The 15,352-nt window shown below is 52.6% G+C and overlaps 1 protein-coding gene across 4 annotated transcripts; it reads right to left on the reverse strand.

Moving 5' to 3' along the window:
- Positions 1–2,203: 2,203 nt before the first annotated feature.
- HPCAL4 (hippocalcin like 4) lies at positions 2,204–15,149 on the reverse strand. 4 transcript variants are annotated; one of them, XM_032247045.1, is made up of 5 exons: positions 14,750–15,149; positions 8,636–8,780; positions 8,244–8,413; positions 7,466–7,681; positions 2,204–6,280 (listed from the first exon to the last, which is right to left on the reverse strand). In XM_032247045.1, the coding sequence occupies exons 3-5, from the start codon at positions 8,403–8,405 to the stop codon at positions 6,083–6,085; spliced, it is 576 nt and encodes a 191-aa protein (XP_032102936.1). In that variant the 5' UTR covers positions 8,406–8,413; positions 8,636–8,780; positions 14,750–15,149; the 3' UTR covers positions 2,204–6,082. The 4 variants fall into 4 exon arrangements, with proteins under 4 accessions (XP_032102936.1, XP_032102935.1, XP_032102934.1 ...); XM_032247044.1 differs by having other exon boundaries at positions 8,624–8,780; XM_032247043.1 differs by lacking the exon at positions 8,636–8,780.
- Between the last annotated feature and the right edge of the window lie 203 nt (positions 15,150–15,352).

The raw sequence follows: 15,352 nt of genomic DNA on the forward strand, positions 1-15,352 counted from the left end.
CTTTACCTGTTCCCCACCTCTCCCCAATCAGGCAAGACGCTTCCTCCTCTTAGGCACAGAGCTCATGTTTTTTTTTTAACTCTCTTTTCACATTCTGACTTGGATTCACTCCTGTAGCTGAGGAGGCACAATAAGCAGTGGCCTTGATGTTAGGAGACCTGAGTTCGAGTGGCAACTTGACCATTCTCTGCTGGGCCTTTCTTTCCTTGTCTTAAACACACACACACACACACACACACACACACACACACACACACACAAAACCAAAAAAAGGAGACTTAAATGTGTGCTGGAGCCGACAGCAGATCACATGGGAAGTGTTTGTTGACAGTGAAGGACTGTGTACAGTGAAGGGCCAATTGTCTGCGGGTTGGGAGGGCTTCATAGAGGGGGAGATAATTGAGATGGGAATGGGTAGCCCAGGGAGGAGCAATGGCTTGTGCACAGCACAAAAGCATAAGAGACCCTTTAGAAAATGGGGCCATTCAGGATGGCTCATTGCAGGGCTCAGGACAGGAAAGTGAGAGGAAGAAAAGCCTTTTGAGGTCAGCTGGCACCAGATCATGCAGGACCTGGAGGGACATTTATGGAGAAAGTCACACAGAGGGGTGAAGGGAGCCTTTGAAGAGCTGACACGGTCAGATTTGTGCTTTAGGAAGATCACTCTGGCTTCTTAGTGGCAGCTAGATGGGGCAGAGGGCAAGGTTGAAAGTAGGAGGTGGACTAACTTGGCTGGGATAGAGATTGTGGGAGCCTGAGTGGGTAGTCTGTGGGAGGAGGCAACCCAGGAGCGGTGTGCCCAAGGTAGACAGGGCAGAACTTCCCATCCCTCAGCGTGGACTCAGCCGGGAACAGCAGCCCCAGGTTCTCAGGCTTCTGAGTCACCTCCTTAGGTTTATGGTTGCCCCGAGGCCAGGTCAGCCTCCTTCCTCTGTCCTAATTGCTTTCTGCGAAGGGAGCTGGCCACCTCCAAGTGTCCTTGAGGGAACCCTTGAAGAAGCAATTGAGCATTTCAGGAGGAGGCAGGCAGCTCCAGCCCCCATTGCCCCCAACTTTCTTCAGGGAACAGTGCTTCTCCGGCTGTCGGGGACATTCATCCTCAAAAACCTTTTTCTTCTTCTCACTTCTCCATCCTACATCCTGCACTGAGCCGTCCTGAATGACCCCCATTTCCTAAGGAGTCTCATGCTTTACGCTTCGCCACCAACTCCCACCCGAACCCTTAGGACCACATTTTGCGGGGGGAGATCTCAGGGCTCTTGCTGGGCTCCTGTGAATGGTGGAACAAGTTATGCACTATTCAATGACCCGTGACTAGCAGGAAAGGCAGAAGCTGAAATGTAGCATGTGGTCCTCTTGCGAAACTGTGCACCCTAATATGACAGGGCCGTATTCACCCGGAAGAAGGGTCATATTTTCCTCATTAGCCCAAAGGCGCCATCCACTGCCCAGCTGTGTACTTAACCGTGCTGCTTCTGCTCAGAGGGGTGCTTTTTCCTAAGTCATACAAAGGGCACCATATGGACGAACTATAAACCCTGGCTCTTGGCGTTTCTTCCCTCTGGCCACTATCCTCTCATTTGGGCTCTTATGAGGCCTTTCAACAGACAGAGGGGGAAACTAAGTCCCAATGTCTGCCACCATTAGCTTCCTTCTGAGGGAATTGTTCACATATCAGTGTCCAGTCTGGCCATAGATGGTTGGACTGTTGGAGAACACCTGACCTAAGGGATCCCACCCAAAGCTAAGCCAAACCAATCAGATCCTTTTGCTCATGAATTGGAACTAAGAGGCAGAGAGGGGAGTTGTCAGTCACTGGTGAGTCTCGATACCAAGTTGGAGATTCAGCCACTATGTGCAACAAAACCAAAGAAGTATGAAGAGAAGCCCAGGAAAGGGGCACGGATGCAAATATAGGCCAGGGGATGAGAGGCTGCAAGGCCCAGAGATGGTAAGGGATAGGCCCAGTTGCCAGGTCCAGTTCTCTTGAGGTTCAGCCATTCTTGATTTTCCATCTTTAGAGTCTCTTCTAATCTGCTCCTCCATTTATTTGAACTAGCTCGAGTGAGTCTCATGCCATGTTCCCAGAGTCCTTGCTAGAACAAGGACCTTGGTCCCTCACTGAGTGAGCTCCCAGGCCTCTTCTCACTCTTCCTCCCCACCCCAATCCTGTCCCAGCTTAGAGAAGAGCAGGAGCCCTCAGCATAGTTGCACCTTTTATTCACTGTCAGTGGGGAAAGAAACACACCACACAGCACAGTGTTGAGCAGTGAGGGCAGTCACCGAGGGCACAGCCAGAGCAGCACATCTGGAGGGTATAGGGGGCTACATTGGAGCTGGACCCCTTCCCTGCCACCCAGACCGCCTGTTCCCCAAGCCTCCTCTCTCCTGCTGCCTGAAAGCCCTGGGTCTGACCAGCCTCCACCAAGCAGGAGGGGCTATACACCCTGGGAGGCCCAGTCCTGCTCCCACACTCTGGCAAAGGTAAAAAGAAAACCCTGAAAATTTCAGAAAGAAAATCCCACATTTTTCTGAGACTTTAATCGCTAAGTTTGAATTATTTCTTTTTTCAAGAATGATGAATAGAACATGTAAGAAATTCTTGACCCCACAATGATCTCTAAAGTCAGCTCAAAGCCTCACCCAGGGTGGATCTTGAGGAAATATTTGTTGCTTTAATAAATTTTTGTGTAAAAAATATTTACAGTGTCAGCTTACTATCCTGCCTGGAGACCCCAGTGTCTTCTCTTATTCTCTTTCTTTTCTTTCCCCCCTCCCACCCCATTCCTTCTCTCTCTGCAGCAAGGCAAATTTCTACCTCTGGGAACTCTGTCACTGTCAGAAAAGGATTTAGTGCCTTTACTTATGAACTAACTTTTTCTTAACTTTTGATGTAAACGTAAGTTAAATAATCCTGACTGCAACTGAAAGGACTAGAGTGGCCATCTGAAGTAGCCCTTCCTGATAATTTTTAAAGATAAGGAATAAGGCGCTCATCAATCAGCCCAAAAGGATGAATGAGTAAATGAGAAGGCAGATTTTGAGACCTTGCAATTGACAGAGTAATTGCAAGAAGATTGGAATTTCAAAGGAGAGTTTGGATATATCAGTGTTTTGGTTGTCTGTATATTTTTGTGTCTGTGCAAGTCATACATAAATCTCTCTGCTAGCCTTGTGCTTTGTGGCAAGTCTCTCTCAGCTGGTGCAGGGACGGGAGACCTGCGTCTCTTCTCAAGGCAGGGCCGGCGCTCTACCACAGTGCTCCTGAGCACACAGTCCCTGGGACACCCAGGAGTAGGTGGGAGCAAGGCCTAGCCCACCTGTGGTTCCTCCCATCAGCAAGATGGTGGTCCCAGTTCCTGGCCTGGCATTGTGTGTTCACACTGCTGGGCTGTCTGAGAATATTAGTCCTGACCAGCAAAAATCACCCATGGGTATGTGTGTCCAGAAGCCTGGAGTAACCAAATATGCCTTCATGGGTGGGACTTGCCCACCATCTTGGAAAAAACAAAAATAATTCTCTTAGGGAAGACAATGGTGTTAAAGACAACGTAGAATCCTTTGAGGGTTCCAAGTCAGAGGCCTCCCAGGGCAGCACTGAGCTGTTAGCACAGCTGCCAGAAGCAGAACACAGGGTGCTTGAAAATGTGGGGACTTCAACCAAGCTTCTATTTTTGGGGGAAGACCATAACTGCAGACATTTTTTCACAGGAAGCCTATAGGGAATGAAAACCCATGTAGCTTGGCCTGCTGTCAACCTATGCACAGCTCAGTCACAGAAATTGACAGGGAAGAGACTCTGAAAGGAAGAAATCATCTTAGAGCCTTGGGTTCCAGTCTGTGTCACCTCCTGACTATACAAGGAACTCTTCCTCTCTGAATCTCAGCTTCCAAGTCTAGAGAAAATAAATGAAAATCCCCACCTCCATGAGCTGTGAGTATAGAATGAGATGGGGTAGACGGCAAGACTTTGAAAGCCATGAAATTCTCTGTGACTGTGAGTTAGGCTAAATTCGACATTCGACATTTGCAGGGAAGGAACACTACTTAGTGAAAAGCTTTTCACCAGAAGATTTGGGTCCCAGCTGAGCCAGTGAACATCTATGTGTCTGTGGTACTGACTGACCACACAAGACACACCTAATGGCCAGCTCCTGGGAGCAATGCAACAACCTTGAGGCATTGCTGGATAAACAACTGCTAGTTCCTGCCTGAGGATGTGAACTCCCCAGCCTCACCACATGGCTGGCCATGAGCAAGAGGATAGAAAAAGGGTGGCAACCCCGTGACCTTGCTACCTCCAAGGGCCCAGTAGAGCTTGGGGCCAAGCTCTATTGGTCAGCAGCTCCCAGAGTTTTCACCGGCAGAGAAGCAGGACAGGTGAGCACTCAGGAATGAGAAGCATGCTGCATCTCTTTCCTGCAGAGGCAATTCCCCCACCCCGGGCTCAGCAATCATTTCCTACTCCCACCCTGGGCTGACAGCACCTGTGTACTAGACTGTTTTCACCGGCAGTTCAAGAGGAAATCAACTGTCACTGCACGTCAAAGCTAATTTCTGATCACAAGTACAGGAGAAAGTCAAGTGAAAGACCTGATGAAGAAGCAAGATTAATTGTTCTGGCAGTCAAAGCATGCATCTGTATAGCTCATGGATCCAAAATTGGAAAGCAGGTATTGGAAAGCAGAGCCAGCACACTTGGAAGATGATGAACTACCTGGGGGATCTAAGATTTGGGGTTAGAAAAAGCCTTTCGAAAGAAGCATGCCCGGCACATTTTTAGGCATTTCGTCCATAAATTTGGTCCCAGTGCCTAAACTGGCCAGGTGAGCCTTTTCTTGTAGCTCCTTCTGATTCTGTGGCAGCGAAGGAACACGTCCAGTTCTGAAACTAAACCAAATCCAGAAACGAACTATCAAGATAAAGAATATACACTTGTCTCACTGTTTGCAAATCTTGTTTTTTTCTGTCTCTGAAGTCAGCATCCAACCCCAGTAAGTATGTCATAGAAAGTTGCTTGCTGAATTGAAAAAGGTAATAAAGAGGATGAGCTGAACCAGCAAAAGCTGCTGAAAGTGGCAGCTCAGGACTTAGCCTGAAAAGGTGTTATCCGGTAAATGTCATGGTATTTTCTCCCTTTTTTCTCAGTTTTTTTCCATTGAAAATTAGTATTTTCTCTATTCATTTAACATTTTATAAGAAACCAAGTAATATAGAGTATATTTTAACGTCGTAAAATAATAAATGACTTTAGCTTCTTTAAAGGGTACTAAAAATATAAGTATTATATAAATTTCATTTTTCTTAAAAGTTTCACTCACGTGGCTCCTCAACTTCCAAATACTTTTCATTTTATCCTTCTGCAGCTTTGTGTGGAGCTGAGCCGGAAGATGAAATAGCTCCTCCCAGACTAACAAGCCTTCCAGCACCTTCTGTCAGCTGAGACCCTGACCGCTGGAAGTTTGCCTCACAACCCTATGAGCTTCTGGAGGGCACAGGATGTGTCCTGTAAATGACCATCCTTAGCACCTAGAGGTGCCTAGCATTGAACAGGCGCTCAATAATCATTAGCTGAAGAAAGGACTGAATGAAAACTCCAAAGGCTGGGGCTGGAAGGGCCAGGTAGAGTAGAAGGGACAGGGAAAAGACCACCTTTATGGGATCTGGAGCCTCAGGAATAGACAGACCCAATTTGGCCCTGTGACAGACCTGTGGGACCACATCCTATAAGGCATAATCCTAGGATCAAGAGAATTCTGAACCAGAACCCGAGCCCCTCAACTCCTTAACCTCACCTCCTGGAGCAAAAGCCAACTCCCCTATGCCCAATGGCTGTTGGTTCTGTGTCAAGTGAGAGGTGGGGCTAGAAGATGGGATACTGGAGGACCTGTCTCTTTTGCAGGGTGAGGTGGTCCCTCAAGAATCTTGATGAAGGGGAGGAAGGGCTTAGGGAGAGGATTGGGTGGGCCAGAGAGTGGGGCTGGCTGGAGTGTCCGTCCCCCTGGGAGGCCAGCCAGGGAGGTCATCAGGTAGGGAGGCAGCCATTCCCCTTCTGGCCAGGGGCCCTGCCCCTCAGCAGCCTCTACTTCTGCATGTCACACTGCAGCAGCAACACAATGGATGGGTCACTCTTGGCTGCCTCCTTGAACTCCTCCAAAGTAATCTGGTCGTCCTTATCCTGGTCCATCTTCTTGAAGATCTTGTCCACACGCTGCTGGGGTGTGAGCCCGTCCTGGTTCATGCGCATCATGATCACAGTGCCCACCATCTTGTAGATCGCCTGGCGAGGGAAGGAGAGAGGTGTGAACACCCACAAAGGGCCTGGAGAAGGAGCTGGGTGCAAACACCCACAAGGGGCCCCGAAAAGCAGGGGGTGAAGGAAGGGGATCCGGCAGGGAGAATACTGCGGGGTGGTGAGGATATTGGAAGGTATATGTAGTCATTAAGACTGGATATTTGATGAGGAACTCATTTTTCATTTAAACTAAATAATGTTTATGTAGATGAAACCTGCCAAAAGCCCACCTCCATGAAAGTTTCCTAACCAGTAGAGCTGACTGATGGGGCTCCTGGCTCCCCCTCTGACCACCTTCCTATCACTCTCCTCTCTCAGGGCTCTCCCACTCTCCTTGAACTCTGCAAAGAAAGGTCGACCTGCCTTAATTGCCCCTCAGCATGGAACACTCTCCCCCAGGCATCTAGCAGTAATGGCCTCACCCCGTTCAGGCTGCTTCTAACTTTCCACCTTATATAAAATCACTTCTCCACCAGCTCTCTCCCCACGCTTTGCTTAGTGTTATCTTCCTCATAGCACCTACGGCCTGACGCCACATGTATTCACTCATTTATTTTATTTTATTTTATTATTATTATTATTATTTTTGAGACGGAGTTTCGCTCTTGTTACCCAGGCTGGAGCACAATGGCGCGATCTCGGCTCACCGCAACCTCCGCCTCCTGGGTTCAGGCAATTCTCCCGCCTCAGCCTCCTGAGTAGCTGGGATTACAGGCACGCGCCACCGTGCCCAGCTGATTTTTTGTATTTTTAGTAGAGACAGGGTTTCACCATGTTGACCAGGATGGTCTCGAGCTCTTGACCTCGTGATCCACCGGCCTCGGCCTCCCAAAGGGCTGGGATTACAGGCGTGAGCCACCGCGCCCGGCCCACTCATTTATTTTTTTAAAAATTTCTCGCTAGAAGGAGTACCCCATGAAAGCAGGAACTGGCAGGAGCTCAATCCCTGCCTGTTGACAGATGAGCTGAAAACATCGGCCACGAGGTCAGACTCCCTAGACTGCAGGCATTGAGCCCCGGCCTGTGGTCGGCCGCGGGATGGTAGGAGCGGGATCCGAGGCTGGGGAGCATCGGGGAGGCCCCGAGGCCCGAGAGCTGCGCGGAGGCAGGGCCCGGGAGGCGAAGCGAAGCGCCGGCCTCGGGTACAGCGGCGCCCGCGCGGCCCCGCACCTCGATGATCTCCAGCATCTCCAGGCGCGTGATGCGCCCGTCGCCGTCCAGGTCGTACATCTCAAAGGCCCAGTTGAGCTTCTGCTCGAAGCTGCCGCGGGAGGTGACCGACAGGGCGCAGATGAACTCTCGGAAGTCGATGGTGCCGTCGCCGTTCTTGTCGAAGGTGCGGAAAGCGTGCTGCGCGAACTTGGAGGCGTCGCCGTAGGGGAAGAACTGAGGGGGGGTGTGGCTAGTTACGGCGCAGCGACAGCCTCCTCCGGCCCCCCCACCCCAGGGAACCTCCCCCGCATCCCAGGTGCCTTGCCCACCCCCACCCCGGTGCCTCACCTTCTCCTACCCCAGGTGCTTCGCCTCTCCGGCACCCCGGGTGCCTCGCCTACCCTCTACCCCGGGTGCCCTTACCTCCTCCCACCCCTGGTGCCTCGCCCCCCTCCCACCCCGGTGCCTCGCCTCCCCCCACCCCAGGGTGCCCTCGCCTCCCCCCACCCCAGGTGCCCTCATCCCCTCCCACCCCGGGTGACTTACTTCACCCTCACCCGGGTGCCTCACCCCCCTCCCACCCCGGGTGCCTTACTTCACCCTCACCCCGGGTGCCTCTCCCCCCCTCCCACTCCGGGTGCTTCACCTCCTCCCAACCCGGGTGCTTCACCTCATTCCCACCCTGGGTACCTCACTCCCCTCCTACCCCAGGATGCCCCGCCTCCCCCAACCCCGGGGCCTCACCTTCACCACCCTGGGTACCTGGGTCCCCCGATCCCAGGCGGGAGCCACTCACCTTGATGTAGAGCTGCTGGAACTCCTCCAGGTTTAGGATGCCACTGGGGCAGTCCTTCAGGAAGCCCTTGTACCACTGCTTCAGCTCCTGCTCGCTGAACTCAGTGTTCTGAACCAGGTCCTCCAGCACCTCAGGGGCCAGCTTGCTGTTGGTCTTCCCCATGGCAGGGCCTGCGGGACAGAGGGCTCCCTCCAGCTGGGTCCAGGGCAAGCCCCTGCCTCAGCCACAGCTGCCCCCTCCCCTGCCACACACAAGGTGAGGCTGCAGGTTCCTTCCCTCGTGACACTCCCCCATAATGGGGCCTCCCGTCACAACACCTGCACTCAGGTAGTTTTCCTCTCCTGGCCCCGGGATCTCCCGCCTTCCAGGCCTCAGCTCACCTCCTCACTGACCTTGCCCCACTCCACAGTCTTCATCCTCTCCCCTCCTGCTCACACCTCCATGGCTCCCATGCCCACAAACTAAGGCCTTGACTCCTCTCCTTGCTATTCAGGGCTTTCTGTAGTCAGCCCCCACCCTCCTTGGCAGGCTTCTTTCCTGAGAAGGGACGAGAGGCAGGTTCCTTGTGTGTCCCCCTGGCACTGTCTTCCAATTTTTTCCTCAAGGCTTTCTTGGGCCACCCCAGCAGGGAGCTTCTCTCCCCCTCTTTCCTCTGGACAAATAGAAATCCTCTACTGACATTTGGATTCTCAGTAACCCATTCATTCGCTGAGCATTTATTGAGGCTGACTGGGCTAAGCCCTGTGCCAGTGATGGAGATGAAGCAGACATGAGCCAACCTTCAAGAACTTGTAACTGGGTCAAAGAGGCAGATGGTTGGTTACAAAGGGCCTCCAATCCATGCCAAGAAATCTGGACGTCACCTGCAGGGAACAGACACCCCTGGGATTTTTTAAAGCAAGGGCTGGGAAGATTGCATTCATTCCACAACATTTACAGAATGCTTACGATATGCCCAGTCTTGAACGAGGCACTGGGGACCCAAGAGAAGGTGTGTGTTTTATAATTTTTCCAGGCCAGGCACCGTATTTCATGCCTGTAATCCCAGTACTTTGGGAGGCTGAGAAGAGAGGACAGCTTGAGGCCAGGAGTTTGAGACCAGCCTGGGCAATACAGTGAGACCTAGTCTCTACAAAAAATTTAAAAATTTGCTGAGTGTGATGGTGCATACCTGTAGTCCCAGCTACTTGGGAGGCTAAGGTGGAAGGATCACTTGAGCCTGGGAGGCAGGGGTTGCAGTGAGCTGACATGGCACCACTGCACTACAGCCTAGGTGATAAATAAGGGCCCTGTCTCAAAAAAGAAAAAAAAAGAATTTTTTCCTTTGGCCACAGCATGCAAGATGACCTGGGGTGGGGGCAGGCAGGTAGAGCAGGGAGGGGCCTGCTACACAGTTCAGGTGAGAGACAATGCCTCTAGAGTAAGGCTCGTGGACAGACACGGATGGGCTGAGACGTTAAGAAGGGCACTGGCAGGACTTTGCAATTGATTGGATGTGGGAGTAAGAGGAGTTGAGGCAGAGGCTCAGATTTGAGGCTCAGTGGATAGAAGTGTTGTTGCTGAGAAGCAGGTTTGGGAAGGATCAAGAGTTACTCCCTAGTGGGAATGTGAGCCCCTAAGAGGCCTGTGCCAGGAAACATATTTCAAGAGGCACAGGCCCTCCCCGTGCCAGACCTTGAAGGCAGGGCGGGCACTCCTGTCTGACCTCCCTGGGAGGAATGTCCCTGCAGAGTCTGGGTTTCCCAGGACATGGCTTGGGAGGTGCCTCTCACCTGCCTAGAGTCAGGAGGGTCAGGCTCCCACCCCAGGGTAGCCTGTCATCGAGATGCTCTGGAAAAGGAAGTCCTTGATCTGGCAGAAGGAATTCTACTCCCATAGCCCAGTCTCTGCCAGTGGGCTTCTAATGCTTACTGCTGGGAAAATACTAAACAGCAACTCTGAGGTTGGTCCATTCCTTCCCACTCCCCTTTGCTGGGCTGACCTCAGGCTAGTTACAGGTCATCTCTGAACCTCAGATTCCTCCACTGGGCCATAAGGAAGACCAAGGAACAGTGCAGGTAGCAACATGCTTCCCCACTCCCAGAGGATGAGGAACTGTATGCCTTCAGGAAAAGCCAGGGTGGGGGAGCATGTCATCTTCAGGAACCTGAAGCTGTGCGGACAGTGGCTACACTGGGGCCAGAGGCAAGGATGCCTCTGGAACACCCATGGGCAAAAGGAGGCAGGCCCCCCCACCTCCCAAATCCAGAGGACTCTGAAGGCTCAGGGTGTAGTCAAGGAAGCTGGAGAGGCCAGAGGCAGAGGTATCTGATGGAGGCAGGCAGAGCCTCTCCCACTGTCTTCCGTAGGATGCGCCTGAGATGCATGAGGGGCTGGGTCTGTGTGGGAGCATGTCAATGTCTGAGGCTGCAAATCTGTCAGAGCGCACACGTCTCTCTGTGTGTGTCACAGTGTCTGTGTGGCTCTCACCTTATGCCCCTTTTCTCCTCCCTGCTCTGTGCTGCCTTCTCCACAATTCTCTGTCTCCTGTAGTCCTACCTGTTCCCTGCTCTCACTGGGTCTCAGACCTAGACTATGCTTCTTCCTTTATTTCTCCTCAGTCTCTCTACTGCTAGATCATCAGAAGGTCTAAGCTGAGACTGGGCAAGACAATGAGACCCCATTTCTACATAAAATTTAAAAATTAGCCAGACATGGTGACTCGTGCCTGTAGTCCCAGCTACTCAGAGACTGAGGTGGGAGGGTCACTTGAGCCAAGGAGGTTGAGGCTGCAGTGAGTCATGATCGAGCCACTGCACTCCAGCCTGGGCAACATATCAAGACCCTGTCTCAAAAAAAAAAAAAAAAAAAGAAAGTAAATAAAAAATTAAGAAAAGAAGGTCAAAATGGGCAGTGTCCTTTAAGATCATCCCCTTATAAGGCCAGGTGCGATGGCTCACGCCTGTAATGCCAGCACTTTGGGAGGCCGAGGCAAGTGGATCATGAAGTCAAGAAAATAGAGACCATCCTGGCCAACACGGTGAAATCCTGTCTCTACTAAAAGCACAAAAATTTAGCTGGGCATGGTGGTGCACGCCTGTAGTCCCAGCTACTTAGGAGGCTGAGGCAGGAGAATCGCTTGAACCTGGGAGGCAGAGGTTGCAGTGAGCCAAGTTCATGTCACTGCACTCCAGCCTGGCAACAGAGCGAGACTCCATCTAAAAAAAAAAAAAAAAGATCATCCCCTTATTTCAGTGGAAACAGAAACAGAGAGACAGGAGAAAACTGGCTCAGGGTTACATAGCAGGTCAGTGGGAGGGCCCAGATGAGCCCTCAGGCTGACTGTGCCACCTGCCTGGACCATCTTCTCCAAATCACAGTGACTCTTTTTCAGCATAGGCCTTCTCTACCTACATCTGCCCTCTGGGAAAATCAGAGTTCTGATCTCCCTTTTCACCCCAGTGGAACCATCTGGTGTAGGGTCACAATCTCTGACACCAAAGAAGGTAGCCACTCCTAGGGGTGCCCACAGCACCTCTGAGCCAGCAAATCTACAGCCAGACTCACTCTCAATCCGGGACGGTCAGTGTCTCTGCTGCCCCTTCTCCTTCTCATTCCCGGGATGTGGGGAACACAATCTTAGTTACCTTCCTTTTCCTCCCTTCCCTTTGCCCTAGGTCTAACTTGACATCAAGTCCTGTTGTCTCTTATTTTGAAGTGCCCTTGGTACCTTCATTACGTCCATAGCTAGGGACACAGCGGAGGGGGCTGAAATCAAGCTAGGCTCATGCCCATGGGGCTTCCCTGCCTCACAGGAAGTACCTTTCTTTTGATTCCTCTGTTAGGAGGAAATGGCTTTTCCCCACCAGAGGTACAATACAGGCTAGAAGTGGCCATGCCATAGGGCCCCTGAAACTCCAGAATCCTCTAGAATCTGGTCTCGAGGTGCCTACCTATCTAGCCTCAGCTCTTACTGTTCACCTCACCACCGTACACTACTCTCAGGCCAGTCTTCTCACAGCCAGACATGCCTCACCTATCTGCTAAGTTATTTTCCTCTTCCCTAACATCATTGCTTCTCTCCTGGGCTATAATCAGTCTGCAGGGCCTGGCTGAGGCCTGCTTCCTTATGATCAGCCTTTTCTAGTCTGAATAGTGGAGAGTCAGCAGCCTGGGCTCAGTGATTTGGCCACAGTTGGTCCACCACAAGCATGTAGGCTTCAGAGCCCTCTGTGCTGCAGAATTCCTGGGCAGTCTGATTTGAGATAGGCCTTTGCATTAAACCCTTGCCTGAGTCAGAAAAAAATTCTCCAGACCTTTTTGCTCAGTGGCAAGGAGTTAATCCCCTCCAATATGCCCCAGTCCACTTTTGAGAAGATTGAAGAGTGAGACGTTTATTTTTCCCATGGGGAAAATAAAAGTACTTTTCCCTATACACCCACTTCTCCCAGTGAGTGCTTAGTCCTCACTGGGTCTGGGACCCATAAGAGCAGGAGTTTTTCTCTCTTATAGCTCCCCTATACTGGTTCCCACTCCTCCTTCTGTGCCTGCACAGAACTGCCCTGTGGAGACGTAGTGGCAATGCCTAGGATACAGTGATGTTCAATGAATGTCTCTTGGTGGATTACGTAAGAGGAGCAGAACCCCCTCTTCCTCCCTGGATCTATGTCAGGCCGTTTTGTTTATCTGCTTTCTCCTGCTATCACACCCACTTCAGAGACAATAGAACCCAGACCTAGGGAAGGGAGGGGTTCACTCAAGGTCAACTATGGCCCATCAGCAGCAAAGTTAAGGCCAGAACCCAGCTGGGGACATGTTGTCCTGGAGCTGTGGCCCTGCTAAACATGGGCAGGCTCCTCTGCTTACCTCTTGAGGGATGTCCTCCAGCTGTGAAGGAGCTGGGACTGCCCCATACACAAAATCACTGCCCTAGTGTGCCCAGAGGTTTCTTCAAGAGGGCTCAGCGCTGTGGGCTTTGAATGGAGAGGTGGCTGTGGCTTTGAATGGGAGGGACTGAAGGAAGCAATAATCCCACACCCTCACCCAGCTTCAGAGGAGCCGGTGCTGAGGCGGTTGCCATAGTGACAACAGCTCCCTGGTCAGGAGATTTTCTCTCTTTCCTCTCCTCCCTTTGCTCTTTCCCAAGCAGCAGCAATAGCAGCAGCAGTCAGGTCTTTTCCCTCTCCTTAATGAGAGGCAGGGGATGACAAACAAAGAGTAAGTCCTGCTGGCTACCTTCAGTTTGGAGCTGTCCATTTCAGGTTGGGCTGGTGGTCCAGGAGGAGCTCCATTCAATAGAAGGGGCCTAGAGAGTGTGTGGGAGGAGGTAGCCTGTACCTAGGTAAGAAGGAATGTGCCTTCAAGGAGTTCTAAAGCACATTGCCCCCACCCAAGCCTCCTCTCTTTAATGTCCTCTTGGTTCTGTGTCCTGTTTTTCCATAATCAGCCATAGAACCAGAGTGTCTTAGTGCTGGAAGACTGTTCAAGTTCATTTCACCCAGTCTACCCTCTCTCTTATACCCCTCCTCATTTCATGAAGGATCAGAGAGGAGTGACTTGGGCAAAGTCAAACTTTGGCGGTGCAAGATTTGAACCCAGCTCATCTGCCCTTCAGGTGCAGTCCACTTTAGGGCCAGGAACACTACAGCCCACATGGCACTTTGGCAGGGTTCCCATGGAGCAGCAGGAAGATGGGAGAGAGGGAGCAAAATAGTCATACAAATTAGAAAGACATTTGACAGGCAGAATGAGAGGACTTGGTGCCTGGCAGTGAGCAGGGAGGGAGGAGGTGTGGAGGTTGGGGCCTTGGCAGCAACTGGACTGACAGGGTATGGTGGTCTACTCGGGGTGGTGTCCTTGGTTCATCCTCCTGCCAGGGTGAGAGATGCCAAATATGGGGTCTCTGCCTAGCACTGGGGGCAATTGGGGAGGGCTGCTGAGGCTGTATGTCAGGAGGAAAACTGGGGAAAGGGGAAGGATTGTTTCTCCCTCAGGTATGCTGAGGAGTGGGAAGTGGGGACAGTGTCAGGGGACAAGGAGGATGGAGCACTCTGCGGAGGGGGAGGCTGTCTTGGAGGGCAGAGGCTCCCTGATGAGAGGTGACTGGGGGCTATCTGTGGAGGTGGGAGCTTGCCACGGGGCTGGGCAGACAACCCATATCCAAACAGGAGGGAGGGTGACCAGCGCCTCTAGCTAGCACCAGTGCCACCACACCCCCAGATGTGTGTGTGCATCTGTGTATGTGTGCGCGCGTGCGTGTATGTTGGGGGCCAGGGCAATGGTTGTTCTCACCTGAGCTGGGGATAAGGAGGTGGTTCTGCCCCCTTCTCTGCACTCATGGGCCTGGACTGAGATGGGGGTCCCCTGCCCAGGAGCGGGCTCTTCAGCTGCTGCCGCCTAAGGCGGAACCAAGGGTCAGGGAGATGAATCGGGGCAGGACATGAGGATGGAAGAGGAGAGAAGAGGGGGAGGGGGCCAGGGCCTCCGCCCGGTGGGGTTACCTCGACAGATCGGTCCCACCGCATTACCTGAGGCCGCTCGCCGAGTCGCTGGATGGCTCCGAGCCTCCGCGGGCCGTGGAGACCGAGGCTGGCTGGCGGGCCCGCAGCTGTGCTCTCAGAGGTCCGCGCCGGAGCCGCCTCCCAGCTCTTGTATCACTATGTGCCTCCCAAAGGCGACACGATTTGCATAAGCCCCGCCCCATCCCGGGCAGGTTGCACGGCTATTGGCTCCTCTGGAGCGGAGTGGCAGGCGGGGTTTCAGGTGGGGACCGGGTGGCCAGCGAGGCCCGGCCGCCGGAGCGCACCCCGCCTGCCCGAGCTGACCTTCCCGGAGTCGGCGGGAAGCCGGAGGGCTGTACCACCATCTGCTCCCACCCCTGCCCTGAGGCTCAGCCCCCGGCTTACAAGTTTGGGGTGAAAAGGGTCGACGATAGAAGTGGATTCTCAAAAACAACTGCACCGTTGCTATGGAAACGGGAGAACCATAGCCGAATCTCTAAGCTTCCTTTCCTGGGCCCCAGCATGGGTGGGGGCGGAAGAGGGGATGAGTCACAAGATGAGACCCCCCCCACCCATATCCCACCCGAAACTGGAGGGGGGCAGAGAGGAGCTGCAGAGGAGCTGGGAGGG

This window comes from Sapajus apella, unplaced genomic scaffold (assembly GCF_009761245.1).
Source record: "Sapajus apella isolate SASKATOON/1434 unplaced genomic scaffold, GSC_monkey_1.0 scaffold62, whole genome shotgun sequence".
Lineage (NCBI taxonomy): Eukaryota > Metazoa > Chordata > Mammalia > Primates > Cebidae > Sapajus > Sapajus apella.

Coding starts and splice junctions, on each gene's coding strand:
- HPCAL4 (XM_032247043.1), bottom strand. CDS start 8,405: ATGGGGAAGACCAACAGCAAGCTGGCCCCTGAGGTGCTGGAGGACCTG. Junction 7,682..8,243: donor TCCAGCAGCTCTACATCAAG/GTGAGTGGCTCC, acceptor ACCCCCCCTCAG/TTCTTCCCCTACGGCGACGC. Junction 6,281..7,465: donor AGATGCTGGAGATCATCGAG/GTGCGGGGCCGC, acceptor TTCCCTCGCCAG/GCGATCTACAAGATGGTGGG.